The sequence below is a fragment of the Chaetodon auriga genome, chromosome 14 (assembly GCF_051107435.1).
Source record: "Chaetodon auriga isolate fChaAug3 chromosome 14, fChaAug3.hap1, whole genome shotgun sequence".
Taxonomy (NCBI): domain Eukaryota; kingdom Metazoa; phylum Chordata; class Actinopteri; order Chaetodontiformes; family Chaetodontidae; genus Chaetodon; species Chaetodon auriga.
This window is the reverse complement of record NC_135087.1, coordinates 10,306,136-10,329,377: the sequence shown is the minus strand read 5'-3', so window position 1 is coordinate 10,329,377 and position 23,242 is coordinate 10,306,136. Positions and strand designations below refer to the sequence as shown.

At 43.6% G+C, this 23,242-nt stretch overlaps 1 protein-coding gene across 1 annotated transcript in view; it reads right to left on the bottom strand.

Moving 5' to 3' along the window:
* Positions 1 to 23,242, bottom strand: part of pacrg (PARK2 co-regulated) — a 124,504-nt gene that overhangs the window by 38,481 nt on the left and 62,781 nt on the right. Inside the window, exon 4 of the mRNA XM_076749137.1 lies at positions 17,559 to 17,708. Within this exon, the coding sequence (XP_076605252.1) occupies positions 17,559 to 17,708 (150 nt within the window). The remainder of the gene's footprint in view (positions 1 to 17,558; positions 17,709 to 23,242) is intronic.

Genomic DNA, 23,242 nt, shown 5'->3' with positions numbered 1-23,242 from the left:
TTCTCATCCCCAGCGTGATCTACGATGCTGGCAAAGCATAGTAGCTTCGATGCCATTGTAAATCAACGTGACCTTAGAAAACCTGTTTTAGAATCAGTCCTAGCATTCAAAATGTAAGAGGTCATGTAGTGTACAAAATTCATTTTAGCCACATTGTATATCAGGGTGACATGATTTCCTCTTCTGCAAAATTCATGTCATGTCTCCCACCCTCGTTTAAGTGGCATATAATATTTGTCCGCCCATGAAACAACACAAACACTTATGCGCACAGATTCTGATTAGAGCACATATTTCATTTGCAACACTTTTACAGACCAATAGCCTCAAGCTTGCTAGAAGGTCTAGTTCACCAAAGCCTATTGAGGCGTAGCCTGGACAAGCCTTGATACTAAAGCGTAAGCCTACCGTTCCTTACATGTAGCCTTAAACAAGCCAGCCTAAATCTTGTAAGCTCAGGCTTTGCTAGAACATTAGCTTGAAGAACATCAACCGAGAGTCAATGGAGTCTGGCAGAAAATGAGCCATGGGGCATGATTTATATAATACCCACAACAAGAAAGACTGGAAGAAAATGTCTGTTTAATGTTGCCACTCGTTTACACTGTGGCTAACTACAATATCAACGTCTTGTTTATGCATTCACGATACCATAGAGAATAAATACTCAATAGTTTAGAGTGAGTAGTAAAATGAGATTTGAGAAAGTACTCAGATCCTTTACTTCAGTAAAAGCAAATGTACATCAGAAATAGAGTATTATTACTCTATGCATTTATGTGTAAGCAGCATTTTACTGCTGTAGCTGCCTGAGATGGAGCTAATTCTTAACTATTTTACATAAGCCTGCAGCAATTACGTTCATTATGGATTAATCTTCTGATTATTTTCTTGATTAACCAATCGATTATATGGTTTGTAAAACCGCAGAAAATAGTGAGAAATGCCGTCACAACTCCCCACAGCCCAAAGTGACACCTTCACGATGATTGTTTTGTCCGATCAATAGCTGGACTAAAATTAACAACATAATTACGAGGAAAAAGCAGAAAATCTTTATATTTGAGAAGCTGGAAGCATGAAATGTTTGGCATTTTGCATGAAAAATTACTTAAATGATTATCAAAACAGTTGCCAATTTATTGTTTGCCAACCGACATATTGATTATTCAGCTAATCGTTTCAGCTCTAATTGTACACACTCTGCTGGGTGGCTTGATCCATAACAAAGCAGCATATTTTCACGTGTTCTGTATTAAGCTTTTTGTCATAAAGTAACTAGAAACTATAGCTTATACCAATTAAAAAAAGCACGATATTTGCCTATGAAATGTAGTGGAGTAGAAGAATAAAGCACCATGAAAATTAAGTACCTCAAAATTGTATTTAAGTATAGCACTTGAGTAAATGTTCCACCACTGAGCTTGAGTGAAGGGAAATTTGTGGCCTCGTTTTGTGACGCCAGCACACTAGAATCGCATATTTAAGTACCAGGCAGTATAATAATTTTACTGCAAGTAGGAGTATGCATAAACCTTTAAACAGAAATCATTAGAAATCAAACAGGGAAATCATATTAGGTCAGGCAGTTCAATTAACAAAAAGCCTTTCATACCTCTATGCAGACATTTTCTGAGGCAATGCAAGAATTCATGACTGCCATGACCTCTCTATTCAGACATCATGACATGGAACGAATGATAAGTATCACCTTTTGCCACCTTTTGGCTCTCACAGTGCAGATACTCAAGTAGGTGGATTTCTTTATAATCATCCCCAAATCATTGCTGTCCACCTTTGTGTGTTAACATCTTTACGATTACCTTTCCACAAATACAGAGCCAATAAATGGTGTTGAAAGGAAAATCCTAGAGCAATCTTATGAACAAAGCAGTTGAATGCCACAGCTTGACAAGCAAATCAGCTGTTTGTTAGAGGCAGACCAACACATTAGCCCAGCGGCATTCAAATACCATGTGACCTTTTCACTGAAAAAGGATATGTATGTAATGCATTTTATGTGTTGGACCTGCGTGTGTGTAGATGTCGACACAGTTCTGTGTGTCACGTTGCTATGCAGACGTTAGCAGACACCTTTGGTACTGCACTGCCGAGGTCTTATTGGTATCTGAGCACAGCCTGATGTTCAGATTGAAAGGCCATTTCATTACCACTCCATTATTCAGTCTGATTGCCTTCTTGTTAGCTGTTTTCTGTGGGAGGATTTGCTTTTGCCCTGAACAGACACTCCTGAAAGGCCTATCTGGCTGTTTGACGTCATTTTCAGTCAGCACTGAGGTTTCCAGTTTACAGTTAGTGTAGGTTTAGCAAGTTTACAGAGAATGGCATTCTCTATTGTTGCATGTTTATGCAAAGACAATTTGCTTGTTTAAAGGAGCGATGACCAAGATTCCCGTGTTTAGCTGTTAAAGTCATCATTTCACTGATTAGTCCTGTCCACAAAGGCTCTGATTGGCTCAGTTGACTCTGCAACCTGGAAAACAGCCACTTGCCAGAGCGACACAAGATCTATTTGAATTGCTCAACAAAATTTGAGATGTGGGCGGTGATTCAGAGGTTTGGAACCAGGCTAAGTTGAGCCTCCCTGTGCAAAGCATTATCTATGGATCACAGCACGTCTCCACTGAGTGCTCTTTATAGGTAATCAATAGGCGAGCTGGCTCATGATGGCTCTCACTCATTACAACTCTTTAATAAAAGCCCACCCTGCGGTGACTGCTGCTCTGGGTAGTATAAACACACACACACACACAGCCATATGGGAAACCAAATCTCTGTTTACACACACACACACACACACACACACACACACACACACACACACACACAGGAAAAACACAAACTCACAAACATGGAGCGAGCACAGCATCGTTTGCTAGCAGGCAGCTCAATCCAAATCATTTACGTCTGTTGCAACAACATTAATCATTTATACACTTAGAACCATTCTGAGATGTCCTGTTGGTGAGGACTTTTGAAGTACCACTGGCTTAATCAATATGCGCATCAGCTTTTTGATGGGGTGCTGTGCTGAAAATATCAGGAGACTCTCAAGTAAAGGTGACACACGCACTCTTAAATGCTCCAATCAATGCTCTGTGGCTTGCATTTATCAGCAGCTCAACTACCATTCTCAAGTTGAAAGCATCTTTCTTGGAGTCAAGAGAGTTGAACTCCAAATTGCGTGGCCTCCTTCACCTTCAGCGCCCGACGGTTTCCTCTCTCCGAGCTCGAGGTGTTTATCCTTGTTGCAGTTTCCCGGTCACTCCAAAACAGCTGTTAGCTCCATCTCTCCGCACATATGGCAGCAGGTGATGAAAGCCTTCTTCTCTGTGTTTTCCAGTGAGGGGGAGGCCTCACACAAGAATACAGGGTTACGTTGTCATATGTGAAGGGTGAGGGGGCGCAGATGTTATGCTACACGGGTCACTTTCCAGGGAACGACCCACCAGCTTGCTTTCATATGTCAGGGTAACATAGAGACATAAATAGAGAGAGGAGTGAGAAACTTGGAGGAAGTTCAACGTCAAATTCTCAGGACTCAGCAAGCACTTACCGACAATGGTTTTATGAAGCGTTTATACAAGCCTTTATACAATCATGTGTTCACAAAGTGATGAACTCTCTCTCCATCCTCGCTTGTGAATGACTGAGCCTTTCCAGGATGTCCCTTTCATACCCAATCATGATACTGTCACCTGTTACCAATGAACCTGTTTACCTGTGGAATGTTCCAAACAGGTGTTTTTGGAGAATTCCACACCTTTCCCAGTCTTTAGATGCTCCTGTCCCAACTTGTTTGAAACGTGCTGCTGCCATCAAATTCAGAATAAGAATATATTTACAAAAATCAATGAAGTTGACGAGGTAAAACATCAAATATATTGTCTATGTACCGTGTTCAATTGATTATACATCAAAAAGGATTATGGTCACGTTTTATTTATGTATTACACAGCATCTCAACTTTGTTGGAACTGGGGCTGTACACCATAGCATCTGCTTCAATGCGGCACACAGAACAAGCCAACACGCACACACACACACACTCTACGACAACAAGCGATCACTATCTCATATGATTTTTCTGACAGGCAAATCGAACCAAGTCTCCACGTCATAATATAAACATTCATATAAGAAGCTGTCGCCTCGCCTGCGTTGGAGCTGATCCTAAACGGCTCGAGGAATTCTGACATAAAATCAACCCTCTTCATTGACTTTTAACCCTGGTACATAAGCAAACAGCACGGCTGAGACTGAACAGCTGGGAATGACTGCTGAGAATGAACAACAGATAACCTTATTCCTAAGCATCCTTAAGGTGCCAGCGTCTGAGGGGAAGATGACCTTTCTCTGCCCAGAATAGCAGGGCTGTGGGGAACAAAAGCTGTGATGACAAACACACAGGGGAGATTGTGACCCCGCAGGGTCCAACGCACATGCTCTCCACACGAGCTTGAATTCTAAGCTTGTACACCTGAACCACCATAGACATACAGTATACAGTATGTACTAAAGCCTCTGAAAATCCTTAGCATTTCTCTAAAACGCTACTTTTAAATGACTAAATAAACAACAATCAACATCATCGTCAGGCAAAATACCATTTTCCTGTATTATTATTAAAATGAACAGTACAGTATTTTGGGGAACACTCTTAGTGACTCATGTCTGTATGTTTAATATGCAGCTACTGCTGGCAGCTGATTAGCTTAGCATAGCACAAACACTGGAACATGGGGGAAACAGCTGAGCTGGCCCTGTCCAAAGTTAGCCAGATCTGCCTATCACCACCTACGAAACTCACTAATTACCAAGTTTTAGTTTTGTCTTCCTGGAGTCTTGTCGTTATCGTGAAGTTGCCAGGCAACCAGCGGAGACTCCAGGCCATGCCTGCCTACATGATATCACAACAACCACTTCAAACCATTGACAAGAGCAAAGACAAAAAAAAACTGATCTAACTTTGGCCAGAGAGGGACCCTCTTATACTGAGAGGCCGATTGAGAAAATCTGTGGTTTTCCTCTGCCTTTAAGATGTGAGCACGGATGTGGCAATCACACTGGAACACATCCACACGCGTCCAAACACTTCCCACCATCCTACACATCATCCTGAGTGACAAGCACATCGACCGCCAACAGAACCTTGATACACACGAAAACACTCAAAGACAGAGTGTCTCATATTTCAGCCTTTGTGCATCTTCGTGAGAGAAACAGCAGGGAAAATGGCTGTGTTGGTCCATCACTGAGGGTGTCTGCAGGCCACTGAGTAGCACTGTTACTATTACAAACAATAAAGGGATGTCTCAGGTGTTCATCATCTCCTTCCATCCCCCCCCTTGCCTCTGCATACAGAGAGAGAAGAGAAGAAGAGCAGCAAGATATGTTGCATATGATGGACAGAGATGAGGTGAGACTGAGTGAAAGCCCGTGATATGCGCCTCTCCAACCACACTGGCTAAATATTTGATGGTAGGAGGTGACGGAGAAGAGCTGAGGTGAGAGGAGGAGAATCATGGGTGCATCTCCTTCGGGAGTGTGTAAAGTGTCTCGGGCGTACAGGGGGCCGGGGGGGGGGGGGGGGGTCAGGACGATACAAGAGTTGCCACAGTCTGCCAGGTGAATTATTCATCTCGCTGAGGTCAACACTAGAACAGCATTATGGGTGGCTCACAGTAGAGTACAAAGAGGTAAAGGCTTTTAACACATACGCTACACCGAGCGAAAACTGAAAACCATGCATGGCTTCAGTTATGTGGGAGAGAAAATAAAGCAGGCGACGTTAGTAAAAATACAATAGGGGAAAATAGCAGGAGAGGAAACAAAGAGAGAATGAGAGATAATGTAAAAGCTTCCGTTGCTGTTGGAGGTTAGATGGAGTTAATTACGTGGCTTCTGTTGCAGGATGTAGCATGAAAGGTCTCCCTTGTGCCGTTTTCAACAATAGAGAAATAACAAGGACGACCTGGAAACACTGGATGTGTGTAAACCACCACAGAAGGCATTCAAGATCCCTGACCCGCCTGGGCTTTGTTGATGTGATTATTAACATTTGTTTTCTTGTATTTGTGTTAAGTAACATGGAAAAATCATTTTTGTTAGAAACAGGTGCAAACAAAGAACACGGCCTCAAGTGAATGAAAGTGCTTATCAATAAGCATGACAGTGGCTTTTATACGGTTACAGTACTGAAGTTTACGTCGCATTGCAGCTTATTATTCAGACGTTTGAAAAAGTACTGCTGATAATTACATTGAGATTGTTTACACTGATTGTGAATGAACTATTATTCATTTGACTCTTTTCATGAATAATAAATCAATTACAAATGTTTTTAAAAACACGGCGACAATATAATCTGGCATTCGTCACAGTTCACTTGCAGAGTTAAAGTCTGTACCGTCGCACGCAGGCAAGTCATCAGCAACACGAGAGCCTCCGAGAGACGTCCAGCAACAGCCTACAAAATATGATCTCAAGGAGATCATAGTTGGCGTACTCCGTGTGAAGTGGACATATTGACGTTTATATCCCCTATATTGATTTTGAAGGGCAATGCGTGTGTGTGTGTGTGTGTGTGTGTGTGTGTGTCTGTGTGTGTGTGTGTGTGTGTGTGTCTGTGTATGTATGCCTTGTGTGACAGAACAGATCCTGAGAGTAAATAAGACAGTACTGTGGGAATTTTCTCAATGTTTGCACAGCAGTGACTGTGCACCTGACTACACACTTGCACACACACATGCACACAGACACACAGACACACACACACACACGCACATGCACACGCACACACACACAAATCCTGATAGTGGTCCTCTCTTCTTGGGCGACTGGTGCGGTACCAATTTTATTTACAGATGAAGCTGCAATGAATTAATTATGCAAACAATGTACAATGTGCATTCTAAATTATAATACTGGGCATTGCCAGGAGCCTATTTAAATATTAATCTTTTCTTCATTAAAAGAATTTTAACCATTAGCAATGTTGCAGCACAGAAATGCGAAAAGTGCTTGAAGCATATTCTTTGCAGATAAAAATTGCAAGTGACTCCATTAATTTCTGAGCACACTGTCAGCTGGCAGCTTGCATGCAAAAATGTTCTCAAGCTGTATTTATTTGGTCGTTACCGGTTTTGGAGCTGAATACAGTCGAATCGAGGCGCATCCCGAGATGTGTCAGGTTGGTCACGCAGTGTTTCCACCCCAAATTGTGCAGCACACAGGTGACCTGGCCGTTGTTGGGTTCTTTTTAAAAATGTGTCCATATATCTGAGGCTTGAAGGTTCTAGCTTCAGGGCACCGCCATTGGTTCTCAGAAAATGCAGTTTGGGGAAGCTGAGCTTTTATAGAGTATAACACTCAAAGATGCCATTAAGTGGCCAAGAGAGATTTTAGGAGACTTTAGGAGCAGGTGGTCAGTGAGAAGCACAGATTTAAGTATTACGGCCCCAATGAGAAACCACCCAATGTGCTTCCAGCCATGGTTATTCATTCAATAGCTGTTACTGCAAAAACTCCCAGTGAAAACAGTGTCAAATATTATTGACATTATAGACACTGAGACAATTTAGAGCCCATGTAAGATAAGATCAGATAAGCCTTTATTGATCCCCAGAGATGAAATTCAGTTGCCGCTGCAGCACATAGGCAGAAATGAGTATAGATTAATAGACGGTACACCTATATGGATGGTAACACTTATACTTAAATAGATGTTTACACTTGTGCCGGGTTCAGACGCTAAACAGTATCAGCCAGTGTCAGTCATGACACTTGCTGTTTTATCCTGTGTAGTGTATCAATGTGGATGACAATTCACGCTGCATCTGGCATGCAGATGAGTGTGTCAGAAGTTTTTTTTCCTTTCTCACCTAGCATGACAAATGTTGGCGTGTTCCATGACATCGACCAACAGGAAGCAAAGAGCGACGTCGGTCATTTTCTTCTTTCTTTTTTTAGGCTTCGTTGAATACAAGACAGCCAGTGTTGTGTACACTGCTTTAGACACCATTGTTTGTTCAAACTTTTGTTCCAGGAAGTAGGTCCTATTTCTGATGACATCACGCAGGTTGTGAATGAAGGCCAGCTATGATTTTGCAGACACCGTGTAGTCTGTCATGTCTCTTCGCAGCAAGAATTTAGGACTGTAACTGCCTAATCTGACACAGTGACCATCTTAACAGACAAAAAGATTGTGTAGTCTGAACCCAGCATTAGTCAGTCATGTACTAAAATTAAGATAAGAACCCAAGAAGCACTCAAGATGGACTGAAATCCAATCAGATAAGAGTGAATTCATCTGTAGGGATGGAGGGAGCGATGTGAATGAGAGCCTGTGAAGACGATGTTTCACTCATAAATGCATGCATGTGTTTGGTTTTGGATAGCTGTTAGCTTAAGCTAGCTTAAATGTTGTTTTAACTCAACTGCTGAAGTGCAGAAGTTATTGTCCTGTCATTTTTGGCAGTTAACAAACAGCTTTGGGGGCATTACCATGTTCTTCTGAACTCGAAAGAGCCAAACCTGATTTGAATGGAGTCCAGGAAAAGCAATACGGACTGCAAGCAGATTTGTGATCTGACCATCACAGACGCACGTGTAAATGTCTTTTGTGAACACAAGCCTGTACCATACACACCGCTTCGGATGCCATTCTTTGTTTACATCTACCTAAATCTCATTTTGGATTTTATCTGGGTACGAGACACTTGAAATGACGAGGACTTTTGGCTCCTGTGGTCTTGAGAGGAGAAGAGAGAGGAGGTGATGTGATGCACCACCGCAGAGAGGAGGGGACAAAAAAATGCGGATGTTTTTCTGGGCTGTTCTGGTTGTTCGCCTGAAGGCCTCTGAGGATCTCTGACAGACCGCCTGGTAAAACATGGGGGCCTTTATTCTCTATGACCCTTGTCCTTGCACCCTTGTCGTGGGTGGTCGAATATAATAAGGTAACATCTGGTTCAGTGGACTGGACTGGCTTTCATTTGCTTCGTACGTGCAGAAGCTAAAACACCCACACACATACCAAAAGTCCCTGTTACTTTGAGGCAAAATCCTACAGACAGTGTGCTCCTCAGGTATTGTCCTGGGTTGAAACAGCAGAGTGAATGAAGAGCCAAGCAAAGCAAGCCAAGTGGTGTCATTCTGGTTAATTAAGCTTCAAAAGTGAAGGGATGAGAACAGTAGGAACAAGAAGAATTCTCTGTAATACTCTGAAAAAAGCCCACACATACATTTCAGTAATTTTATAGGGTCAACGTGAGATTTTCCTATTATTATTTTGCCCACTAACCACTGATCCATGTTGCTGACCTGGATATTAGACGTATGATTAACCTCTATGTGTAACAGCATGTCTAACACGATAGGGATGAATAAATATGAACGGGATGAATGAATGGCGACCTATAAAGATGACTAATAAAGTTTTTGTTTTTTTCGCCTGCCCATTGAATTTTTATTTCTGAAAAATGGCTGCTTCCTTTAAATGAAGAGCGTGATCATTTTGTCTTTGGACTTAATGAATGAGAGAAAAACTGCACGTTAAACAGCAAGCATGAAAGAATCTTAGTTTAACGGCAGCGATTGTTTTGTGAGAGTATGTCTTCATCGTCAAATAATGGATATCACATTCTGTGCTAAACTCTGAATATATGGTATTGTATACTCATATTTTCTGATGGCAAGGGAATATGAGCCATGGAGCCAGATGGAAACATTAGAGACGGGAGCCAGCGAAAAACTGTTGTCTGGAAGTGGGACAAGACTTGGCTGGGACAACCTTATGGGGATTTGTGTGAGTTGGGGGGGAGGGGGGGGGGTTGTGAGGGGGTTTGGGGGGTTCTTGAGATATAGGGCACATTAGAATGTTAGAATAGGGTTCAATTACATCCATTAGAGATAGTGAGGGCTGTGACTGCCACATGCTGACATGCCTGTGTGAGAATGGAGGAGATAAGGTTACCTCTGTCAGGGAAACGTGCCGAGAATGGGCAGTAATGGGTGGTGGGTCTCTGAGGACACAGACAGACAGGAGACAGACCCCACAAATGGCAGGTGTGGAGGCATTATAACCGAGCAAGGACTCACTTGACAATCTGAATTCCAAAACAGTGACAGTGAAGTCTGAGATCATGTCTCAAGAACTCCAGATGAATGCATTTTGCATATGAGAAAATGCAGTTCAGTGGTCCATTGAAGTGTCTCAAGCTCAGAATTCAGATTATATAATGTTAAAAATATCTTACGGCATTGGTTATTTTACTTTTCTCTTATCCTCAGTGTGCTTACATTTCTGCCCACACCTGAAAAGCATTGGAGGACTGTATCCTGACACTGGTAATAAAAATCTATTCCCTTTCTATTGTTTATTATGTGTGTCCTTGCCTGCGACAACAAGTTAGCGAGACTGTGTGAGAAATGCTATTTGTCGTTTGTTTTGCGAAATTGTGCCTTTTTTCACTTTCAAGCGGCGGGCCTATTTGTGAAGGTGTGGCTGTTTATGAAAGCTGACAGGCAACCTGGTGCAGGGTGCGAACGCTGATCCAAAGCGGGCTGGACAAATGTCTGCACACACACCAGCATTCTGTCGCTGGCTGCCCGCGGAGATGTCAAACACAATGATGTGGTGAGAGGCTGCAGGAGAGCTCCCTGCTCGCTACAAGGAAGTCATGACACACACAAAGGCACACACAAGGACACGGATTCATGCACAAGAATGCACATAAAATGACATCAAAAGGCAGCGCAGTCACTGGCTATCAAATGGCTGACTCCTCATTCACACACACACACACACACTGAAGGCAATAACAACAAAGCGGCCACATCAACCCATTCCACCTTCAGCCTGAAACGATCACCTGTCCACAGCAAACACAGCTAATGTTTGCACTATTCATCTCACTCTATAGTCTAATTTCGACAACTCGATAATTGTGTTACACATGTCAGGCCCCCAGAGCCTGGACAATCCTGCGAATCGTTTCAAAGTGCCCCAAATTCATTAATTACAGAGTCTGTTAATCTCATTGAGATGGGGGGGTGGGGGTGGGATGGAGAGAAGAAAAGGACCCTCATAACTCATCCAATTAGGTAATTGAGTGTTACTTGGATTAGAGGGAATGAAAGGAGGAAACTGCTGAGGACTTGTGGTTCCATAGTAAGAATACATACATGGCCATCTACAGATTACTGGTAAGTATCTGCTAAACCTGAGCCTATCCACTTAAAGCACAACACTCACTTAGAGGCTTTCTCTAACTGCTTACCTCAAATCCTTTCATGAATGTCCAAGGTACAGACACTGGAATTGAGCCCATGAAGACAGATAAACAAGCCCAAATAGGATATCTGACTGTATGTACGTATGTGTGGATCTTCCAACTGAAGAAAAATGTTAAAGAAACTGCTAGTATTGGTACCCGCTGACCACTCAGGGCTATCGGACAGAAATTTAACAGACAATAGAAAACTCAGATTTGTTTGTCCATTCAGGCCTGCAGGGGAAGGAAATATCACTTCACAAAAGGCTGTCAAAGGTAGAGCAGTGAGAGACATCCACGCGAGGTGAAGTGGCACGCGAAATGACAGTACGGAAATGACAGAACCAGAAACGAAGCAATAACACGACAATGTCGACCCGTAGCAGTGACTTGAGGAGAGGTAGGCGAGGCCAGGCGAGTTCTGCTGGCCAGGCTCAGCACGCTGCAGCAATTGAAGTGGTACTTTGTTTAAGTTGCAGACTGCCTGTGCCAAGACGCCAAATTCTATTTCATTTTAAGAATATTGCCAGCCTCAGGGCTCTCTGCCATTTAAAGAGTGGATCCCCTAATTCCCCTAAGTGCTCCATATCGCAAAAGGCACTATGTACAAATTACTGAACAAATCAACAAACGCAAAGCCAAGTTCTTAATGAGGTGCTCCTCTCAGGCAATTAGTAAAAGTACATTATCAAACTGATGGAACAACATTTCAGCTGGAAAAGGAGGAGCGGGACCTGTCCATCACAGCAAAGTAAAAGTTTGAGAGGGTCAATCGCAGACCCAGAATATGATGTGTATATCTGTTGAGTGTGTGTGTGTTGAGCAGTCTGCCAGTCTGCCTGCAGAGTAGCCCAGATTATGCATGAATCTGGCTGCTTATCAGCTGACCTTTAAATTGGAGGCGCAGAGCGTCTGCAGGCCCAAGGGCTGCCGCTCATACCTGATTGGCTGCTCCGCCTCAGACCTGCTGACAATAGAAATTAACAGAGCCAGGTGGGCATATCCGCAGGCGGCAGAAATATGGGGTGGAGGGAGATAGGAGGAGGTGGAGACTGCGTTAATATAAAAATATATTTCCACTATTTTCCACAACTGTCTTTTCTTAAGCTTGAGGAGAGAAGGAAAAAGTCATTATGTGCTGTGAAGCATGCTAACGGTGGAGCAGGTAAGAACAGACGAGCTCGGTATTACCCGGATTTCATCTCTCGCTCACTCGTGCTATCTTTCCTTCCATATCTCCCTCTTTTCTCTCTCTCCGCTCCTCCCACTCATTCTGTATTTTAATGGCAGAGGGGTCTTGGCAGGCTGTGATTGCTTGATAGATAGATATCTCCTGTTGGAGAGGGGTACATGGAAGAGGAGAGGGGGGCTGAGGATGAGGTGTGTGTTCTGTCGTCCGCAGGGACAAGGACTTCTGTGTGTCTGTGGAGGATGATGGATTACATGAGGGGCCATGGGTGTGAGTGTGCGTATGCGTGTGGGCATGGTCCCCTCATCGTGTTTCTATGTACACAGTGAAAGCATGGCAGTGAATTAATTTTTCACAACGGCAGCTGGAAAAGGTCATTAAATAAAACAAATGTTTGTGAACGGGAATCCCCAGGAATTAACCTCAGCACCACACTATAAGCCACAGTGGAGCGTCCTGGCAGGAAACAGGAGCTTTACGTTGTATTGAGGACAAGACCACAGGTGGCCGAGTACGCTGGCATATGTTTGGACTTCTGTCTGATTAAAATGGGTTGGAAAAAATGCTTTGGATTTGATTTGCCTGCATCGTGTGTGTGTGGGTATTCATGATGGCCATTTCGTATGTGTCAGTTACATGTGCATGATCTCCATCCACAGTTCATGGTGTTCTTGCGCTCCTTGCTCTTGACTGTCCCTGCCCGTCTGTTAGGGAGCGGGAAGGGTTATGAGGTCAGCCAGCTCTTCCTGTTTTATTTCCATTCCAACGGTCAGCGTGGGCTGTAACTGATCCGCTGTATTCATGAAGACGTCCAACATGACCCGTGAGCGTGTGTGTATGTGTCATGTGATACACAGCTAAAGCAAGCTCACGGGGGAAGACAGAGTGGCCAGCCACAGCACTGCATCTGTCACCAACACAAAAACCTCACCAGTCCCAGAGGAACAGAAGACAGAGAGCCACTATCACACCCTCTGTGTGTGCGTGTGTGCGTAGGCTCAGCAATGCATGTGGGTGAGACCTTATCATAGCTGGCCACATTCCTAGCAGGATGATAAAAGAGGCCAAATGAACAAGATCACCACCAGTGTGTGAGCAATACATTGTAAGTATGAGTGTGTGAACCTATACGAAGGTGTGTATGACAGTGTTTGTCAGTGATGAATAGGAGTTTAAGGACCTACACCTTACAGATAAGTGGAGAAAATCATCAGGACAACAACAACAATGCTACAATGCAGGCTCAGATAAATACCAGAGGAGCCCTGCAGGCTAACATCAACTACATTCAGACACAATGCACCGCCATGCAGAGGCTGAGGGTGTCATGAGAAAATAGTGCACACTTGTCACTGGGTGGCGTGTTCTTGTATAGGAGCCACTTACACATAGACTTGCCAAAATGTTGCTGCATCTTGATTTAGATGTGTAACATATATGCAAAGGCTGAAATGATCAGCTGACATCAAGCTGAAACAGATGCTTTTTATAATTTTGTTGATGTTTTGTTGGCAGACATGCAAAAATAAATTGCAGAGGAGATAAGTGCAGAAATGAATTCTTTATTTGCAGCACTTAATGTTTTTTTTTTAACTCAAGCTTAATAGACTTTTATGTATTTTCATTTAAAGTGATTTAAATTAAACATCAATCTTTGATGTTTATGGTTCAAATTGTATTTTTATTACAGCAGTCTTTGATTGTAAAGTTTAATGTTCCACTGTGAAACATCTTAGGCATGCCTTCATCACAAAATGTTCAAGTTATATCTCGGTAAAAGCAAAAGCATACTGGCATATACTGAGTAATCAGATTTTAATCATTCTCAAGAATTCACACCAGTATTGACCTCAAAAATCGCACAAATGCAGCTTTTTGTGACCTCATCACTTCAGTACCGATCAGACAAGTGTCCTCTTTTTAAAAAACTAAAATATTTAGGATCAGTTTCATGTAAAGATACACCGTAAAAAATCAAGTGAGTGTAACTAACTGAGGAAACAGTAATGAAAATGAAAAATTTATTGTATTGTATTTCACATAGGTCGGTCACGTCAGGCCATTATCTGATCCACTAAATAAGGTCAGTAATTAGTATTGGCTTCTATCCGATCCCCATTCAAGACCCCAGAATATTGTCTCCATGCAACTGAATCTGCTGCCTTACCAAACTCTCTTTCTCTCTTCCTCAGATGACGTACAAAAGATGAGTTCCCTTCCTTCGAGCTCAGAAGAGGAATTTGCTGGATGAGGGAGCACATCTCTCCTTCATAAGGAACGTTGTTGCATTTCATTAGGGATAAGATTCATCACAGCAAGCAAACAAGAGAGCCGTGCAAATCGCATTGGAGGAATTCCTACACTATCCTCAGCATTGTGTCTCACGCACACAATAAACACACGCACACAAACAAGCTCATACGCAAAAAAGCACAAAGCAAACAAAAGCTGAGAGAGCTGATTCAGGAGACAAAGGGGTACATCAAGGACGGCGATACTATGTGATTGCTCATTATTGTGCACTTCAAAATGACACATTACTGTGTCTTTGGTAAGAATGGGAGCCGGCTGCCTGGACTTAAACAAGCATATTTTGTCTCACTGAACAATGGAGCTGTTGCTTCTTCAGTGCCTGGGTCCCACAGAGGCTGAGCATGTGGGTCGTGAGCGTGCTCTCCTGGTCAGAGGTCCAGAGCTCTGTCTGGGTGAAAGGATACCCGAGGGTCCATTGATGGCTGTTAAGTTCCAGCTCTGACCCTTGAAAAACGGCCTGTATACAAGCCAATTTAACAGGTCACAACCCTGTCTCAGAGTGGAAGCGACACAGCGGGAGTGTGTGAACACAGCCTAGGGGATCTGTCCCATGATGAGATGCTGGTGATATCTCAGACTCTACAGCAGTGGCTGTCAGCCTATTGATTCACAGCTCCAGCAACTGGGGAGACAGGGACAGAGTCAAGTTGTGTAGCCACAACTGGGTTGGTCTGCAGAGCATTATGTGTCCGAGGCTGGCAGACCTAAACAAAAGTGAATGGAGAGAGACGGAGACAGAGAGCTGGGGCCTTCATCCACACTGAAGTCAACAGCTGCATATGGGACACAACAGATCTATTCATGACAGATGCACACAAATGCAGACACACACACACTCACTTGGCACATACTGGACAGTGGCCTGGTTGTGGCTCAGGAGATAAGAGGGATGCCATGCAAGCTCTGTGAGTTACAGTGTGGGAGAGCTGAAGGGAGATGTTAGCACACACTACTAGACAGTCCTCTGTGTCTTCTAGTGTATTAAACACAATGACGGCGTCTGTCTGCTAGAGGCAGCACGCTGGCTCCGGTTGAGACAGCCGAGCGAGCGTGGGATGGAGCTGGAGGTGTATATAAGCGATATTAGATAATAGATGGACTTCAATGAAAGCTTTGATATCAATATAAACAAGCCACATAAAACAGAAGAGAGGCAGAGACAAAGACACACAGTGAAGGGAAGAGTGTGAGAGAACAACAACCCTGAAATATCTGCGTATTAGACAGAAAGAACACAGAGTTCTGGTTCACACAGTGTTTTGTCCCCAAAAGAGAAGTGTTTATTCTCTGTATTTGAAGTCGTATCTTTATGTGTTAGCAGGGAGTGGGTGGCACAGGACATGAATTCACAGCTTATCTAACACTAAAGCTCCAGATGGAAATGGGAGAAAATAATACTAGGAAGTATTCTAACTATCTATGAACTTATGCATGTTCTTACTTAAATACACATACCTGCACACTGTACTTTGGTTAAACTTTCTCATCACAGTTTAGCCTCAACTGTACTGGATAGCCATAAATTGCTGAACAGAAAGCAGTGTCCTTGTTAGGCAGACTGGGTCCTGTGCTTTGGCAGCTGTATGGGCCCCTCTCCGGCCCAGGCTGGTCTCTCTGAGAGAGGTCAATCGCAGGGACGTCTGCCAGGTGAGGGGTTGGCTCAGGTTTAATCGATGCCCGCCAGAGGAGGGCAGACAAGCGGATGGGCAGGTAGACAGGCCGGCACAGTAACTACCAGGCAGAGATAAAACTATTCCTAGTGGGGTTCACCGGCCGACTGCTGAGCCTGCGCCGCGGCGGAGAAACTCACGCTTCAAACCGGTTTAGGGGATTGATTTGACAGCTAATTTACAGAGGAGATTTGCATACGGCCACGCGCTAATAAGGAAGGCTTTTCTTTTCCATCCTTTGTCTTTCCTCGCTATCTCTTTTGGCTCTCTTCTTCCTTTTTTTAGACCTCAGCAAATAGTAACAGATAATGTAAGCGAATTAAAGAGACAAGAGATTCAAATTGGATATTGATTAAGAGACTAAAGCCTTGTGTTTTCTCCTGTTAAAGCTTGTGTTTAAATGATTGATTCACAATGTCACTCTCCACATCCTACTGACTGTGTGGTGAGCGGTGTTAGGGATTGGTCGTGCCTCTCAACCTTCAATGGGCCCACATCATGTCACACCATGCTAAGTGCTTTGACACTGCGGCACAAAGAGCCCTGCCTATCTGATGCCAATCTCCCCAGGTCTTGGTGTCACCCAGGTGGAGGCTTTCAGAGAGAGCAAGGACAAAGTCTCCCCAGCAGCCCCACACAATGCAGCCTGACTGACAGCAGAAAGGAGAAAATGGAGCTTCTGTGTCAAGTGGATGCTTAAGTGGAGAGACGAAAGAGGATTCAGCGAGAGGCGCGTACACAGGCTCCACAGAGAAAAGAACAGGTAGAAAACAGGAGACTCTGTGCCCGGGCGTGGCTAGTATCAAAGTCAAACAAAAATAGACACTTAACATCTGCATAGCATTTCCCAGAACTGAGCGGCTCTGTGGAATCACCTGGTTTAACCTCACCACAGGCTACATGAATACCGCTGCCTTTCACAGGCTTGGAAACTTTTGCGGTTGTTCCATCAGTAGCAGAAAAAATGATTTCTAACACAAAGGGACGCGCTCACACAATGACTGCTCGACAAAAGTGCAGAGACACGTCACGCTGACACACCATCTGTCCGCAAATTAACACTCGACCATTTGCATGGCTGGAACTCACTGTTCATGTTCTTGAAGATGTTGAGAATGGGGAGGATCTGTCTGTAGTAGGGCACCATAGCCTCTCCCACCATGTCCCCAGACATCACTAGATGCTGCAGGACCTTCAGGGTGGTGCAGATCACCTGGCGGTTCCTCGTGTTCAGGGCATCTGGAAGGCAGGGCGTGCAAAAGGTCAGTTAACAAAAGAGAAAAGCGGCTGCAGGGACAAAGCAGCTTTTGGGATGTAAACTAGATTTACAGGTTGTTTGCTCAGGCAGGTGGAGGTACAGTAAATGTAAAGTGACTCTGACAAGTGCAACTATATGGTACATTGGAGTGGGCTTAGCAGACCCACACAAAAATACGCATAAATCTTAACCCCCACACACTCCCTTTCCCTTGAAAGCATGTCCTTTATAGCTGGGCTTTGATTTAGACTGGCTTGTCTGCAATCAGTGATTTCAAATGCACTAGGGAGGCAGGAGTAAGTGAGAGCCAATCACTGGGCTATTTGGCCTACAGCTGCACTTAACTCCATCTCCCACTGATAGAGAGAACAAAAGGGAATGATGGTGGAAGAGATGGAGGGCCAGAGAGATCAAGAGAGACAAACACAGAGACAGAAAGAGGAAAGGGGGGGAAAAAATAGAAGACGGAGTGTCAGAAAGAGAGAAAAAGAGAGGTGACAGGCAGAGGGCAAAGGGTTAGAAAATAACTGTGATTAGCAACAAAGACTGACATATTTTTCATATTTTTCCAGTTCTTTGCACTTGTTTTATTTGTGTTCTCTTAGTTTTTTTATGTGAGCTTCTGCATGAGTGCTGGTAATTCCCTTTGTGCAGACTGTCAGCTTAAAACAGCATACCCCAAGTTAGAAAAACAGACCTGAGCTATTTCTCTTCGTGAAACCTTAAATTGTCATTTGATGCCTACTTTCAAATAATAATAATAAAAAAAAGGATGGTAATGGTATCACAGCGTCTATTTTGCCAGTAAGTACCTGCAGCAACAAAAAAATGAAAGGTGTGACAAAGCAGCCTTTCAAAAGAAAGAGTCAAAACAAAGACAACAGTGAGCAGAGATGCTTATAGTTGACAGAGAGGAGGAAAAAATGTGTTAGCAGGTGAGAGAGAGAGGTAAAAGAAGAGGGAGAGACAGACATGGTGCTTGTTGAGGAAAGCTAAAAGCACTAAAAACTGATCAACATAACACAGACTGGCTTAAATTAAAAAACTGAATGGAGCAAATATTGGATCTGACAAAAAACACAGCACAAGAAAATAAAAAAGGACCCTGCTTAAACCTGCTTTTTGGTCTTAAAGTGAACAAATGATTGTGCCGAGCGTTGGCGCCGTCTGGCAGACACAGCACATGGCAACAGAGCTCTCTCTCTCTCTCTCCCCCTCTTTTAGTTCTTTTCTCTCGCTCTCCCCTGACACCTGACTGTGCAAGAGGGGCGGTCACATCAACTCACACAGAACAAACGGCTGCCAACAAGTCTGGGAAAAACTAAAATGATGAAATGTGTTTACTCTTCAGTCACGTTGATGATGACAAAGCTCACCGCCACAAGTGCAATAAAGTGTTTTACAAGCCATGAGGAGGCAATGCTACTAATTTGGTTAAGCGCCTGTTGAGCGAACGCCATAAATTCACAGAAACGCACACGTCTTCAGATGCTGTGCCGCAGTCCTCCATCCTCCACACGTGATTAATCTTCCTCATCCACTGCTACACCTGTCACAATTATTACATAATTGCCTGATTGTGATCACTTGGGCAGAGCGCCATCATTTTACGTAATTGTCAGAAATGTCATATTTTCATCATTAGTCCCACATTTTCCACCGTTTGAGGTTTGTTTTCTTCAACCACATCTAGAGTCTGTATATCTCACTGCATGCAAGACATTGAACTAACTCTTATGTTTTTATGAGGTGGCTAAGCATTGCTGTGGCACTAAAAACTCAGCATACATGACTGAATGAACATAACCGTCTCCCCAGTTGCTGGAGCTGTGAATCAATAGGCTGACAGCCACTGCCGTAGAGTCTGGGTTACGCTGAGATATCACCGGCATCTCATCATGGGACAGATCCCCAAGGCTGTGTTCACACACCCCCGCTGTGTCGCTCCCACTCTGAGACAGGGTTGTGACCTGTTAACTGGCCAGTACCTGATCTCCTTAACAGGGTTCAATACTCATCCGGAGCATTGGATCTGTGCATCCCTACATGTATTTATTTATATTGTTCACTTAACAGAGACAATGCACGATACATTTATTTCACTAGATACAGCTAGAAGCTCATTTTCATGTGCGGTCCCTTGGTGGAGGCCACCAGTGACGTGCAGGTTAAAGAGGTGAAAGATAATTGAAGCATTACAATTCGAAAGAAAGAAAAAAGAAAGACTGTTTCAAACTGAAAGTAAATCATCTGTAATCAAAACATCATTAAAAAAACAATCTGTACAAGAATAAAAGTCATATTGCACCATAGCTGTCAATACAGTGTTCATGACGAATAACGTTGCTGCTAAAGAGAGAATATTTTCATTACGGGGAAAAATAAAGCTCTCTTGATTCTATTCTTATACAATTCCTTTCTGTTTCTTGCACATCAATCAATAGAACCAACAAAAACACCAGGAAAGTATTTCTAAGGGCTTCCAAAGACAACTGGACATGCTTATGGTTCTAGAGGACATTTCGCCTCCCATCCAAGAGGCTTCTTCAGGTCTAACTGGCTGCTAGGAAGTCCCAGGCATTTATCCTCTTGCAGGATCATTGAGCAGCTATCATGTGAGTCGTTAGGGTCACATGAGTCGTGGTGTTAATGGGTCAATGGGCCTCTTGGATGAGAGGTGAAACGTCTTCTAGAACCACAAGCAAGTCCAGTTTTGCACTTCGAAGCACCATGACCTGGATGAATGAGAGTCTTCACAGACACACCGGGAAAGCACCAAACCGATAAGCAGTATCAGTAAGAGTAGTAATTTCAGTGACATTCTGACAATAGGCCCCCCCCCCACGCACACACACACACACCGCACAGGAACTGAGTGAGACAGAAAGAGAGCAGCAACCCGAAAATATTGTGTATGACAGTTAGAGCACTCAGAGAGGAGCATACTGCATCACCCACAGTCTGTGTTAAAACAGCTCATATGCAAATACAAAGCTGTCACAAGCACACACACGTACAGTCACGCATAACAGTCACACAGTGATACACAATCGGGCGGGCGCACACACACACACACACACACACACACACACACACACACACACACACATTAAAAGCAATGAGACAAAATGTCAGCCTCAGTCATGAGCACAGCTGAAGACGGCAGCAGCAAAATATGAAGTTATACAACGTAGAGAGTCATATAAACAACAAGAGGCTTACACACTCTACACTCAGCACAGCGCATTAAAACAATCTTGTGAATGTGAGAAAATGGGCAGATGAGCCAGGTCCATTGTTTCGTGTCCATTTGAGTGTGTGACAAGTTGGCTCAAGGATGTCTTTGTCTCTGTCAGTGAGCGTGTGTGTGTTTGTGTGTGTGTGTGTGTGAGGCCTACACAGAGGACCAGCGGTGGAGATGATGCTGAATGAGCGAATGTATTGTGCTTCATGTCATCTCTCCATCTCTGCCTTAGTGTCTCCCCAGACAGACAAGCACGGAGATATCTGCCATCACCAAGATAAGGTGGAATGTGGAATGACAGGAATTTCAAACCTACATAACAAACAATGAAATTCTAATTACCAGCCAGCGCAAACAATTTTCCCTGCTGTGACATTTGGACCGCGGGACTGTTCAATTATTCATCGGCACTCTCGCCTTGCTGAAAAAAAAAAAAAAGAAAGAAAAAGAGAAAAAAATTAAAAGAGCTGGGGGAGAAGGCAGCCGAGGGCCTGATGTATTAAGGCTGGTATAAAACCTGTGTTGGGACAAATCTGAATAAAGTAATAATCTATTCATGCTTGGACCTGTTTCATATTCAGTGTGAAAATAAAACAATGGTGACCTTGTAGTCTGTTCCTTGTGAAATGTCAGAGCTAGGGCGTCGAGTTTGAGTGTTTAGCGAATTGTTTTTCGCTTATTGTAGAAATGTGCTTTTGCAGATCTGAAGAAGATGTTCCCGTGCAGAGGCGTGACTGAGGATCTTCTTGTAATGAAAGTCTCATTTTGGTTCAAAGCTGAACAAATGTTATGCCAATCAACTGAGGCTCAATGGAGACATGGCTCTGAATCCTCCTCCCTATTTAAGGAAGCCAGAAAAACCCAAACCACAGCATTTCAGTAACATCTTAAGTCACCATGGTCCTGTTCAGCTGAACGGGATCTTTTTCTTTGCCTTTATTTACAGAAATATCAGTGTTTTAGATATAATTTGCCATATTCTTTCAGCTTTATGGTTCTTTTACAAGAGGTAAAACCCAAAGACACACATTAGGTGGAAAGACACATCTAGAATTCAACATTTCCTTTTCTTTTTTTCTTGTATAAGGTCTTTGTAACATGGGTTGAAGGGCACAGGGTGTACAGGGGGAGAGAGTTCAGTCTTTAAGTCACTGAGGACAGGGCCTCAGAGTATAATGTCAGCCAGAGCCTTCTTCATTGTGTATTCTCATTGGGTGACCTGCAGTCATCATCAAAATTCACCAGGGCCTGACGTGACTCAGTCGCTCTGCAGATAAGAGCCTGCCAGCCACATTGAAGATGTATTAACGTCAGAGGAGAAAAATATATATCTTGCCATTTTAGACTGCAGACGGCTTTTTACTTTCTTCCTCTTTCCGCCATCCCTTCTTCTTCCCTGCTCCATAGAAAAGTAATTAATCTGCAAGAGAGACACGGACTAGCGGCTTTGCCTTGTGGATGGCGAAACAGGCCCGATTTTTAATAAACCAAGAAGTTAATAAGGAGCAGGCCATTTAAAATTCCATTATCAGTGCAAAGTGTGTATTTTCATGAGGAGCATAACCATCACCTTTGGTCTGGTCTCCCAAAGGCAAATGACCAAAACTGCTGAGAGGTTTGAATTTATAAACTGCTATCCAAGTTAGCGAGGGGCCGGGCGCTCTGTGCATAATGTCAAGTCGTGTCTGAAGTGGGTGCGTCTTGATGAAGGGCAAAATGGACGTTAGGCCGTCCAAATATTTAAGCAATGTGTGAAAAGATGCTGGCAAATCACACGCTTATGATCCAACATGTTGCGTTAGATCTGGCATGAAAATGGTCAAACTGAAATCTGTGAATTTTAGCTCACTAAATCACTGTTTTTTCTATTATTTTGAAAACGAGCAAATAATGGTTAAAAATACAGTAACCCAACACGAGACATGTGGCACAATGTAAGTTGGGTAAGACCTTGCAGTGTGTGCTCAGTGCAGTGTGGTAACAGACTGTGTGCCAGGGTCAGTCTGTCACTGTGACTCTGTGTCTCCAACAGCCCTGCCTATTGTTGGCCGTTACGCCCCTGTGCCTCCACAGACGTCCAACACCCACACATAAACAGGGAACACACTTCACATACACGCACACACCACCAGCCAACTGCCCATGACATGAACACTATCCCAGGCTCACTAGGCGCCACTTAAAGGCTCCCACTTTGAAACTGACACTCCACTTGGCAGCGGCGCCAAACAAAAGACAGTGTGTGTGTGTGTGTGTGTGTGTGTGTGTGTG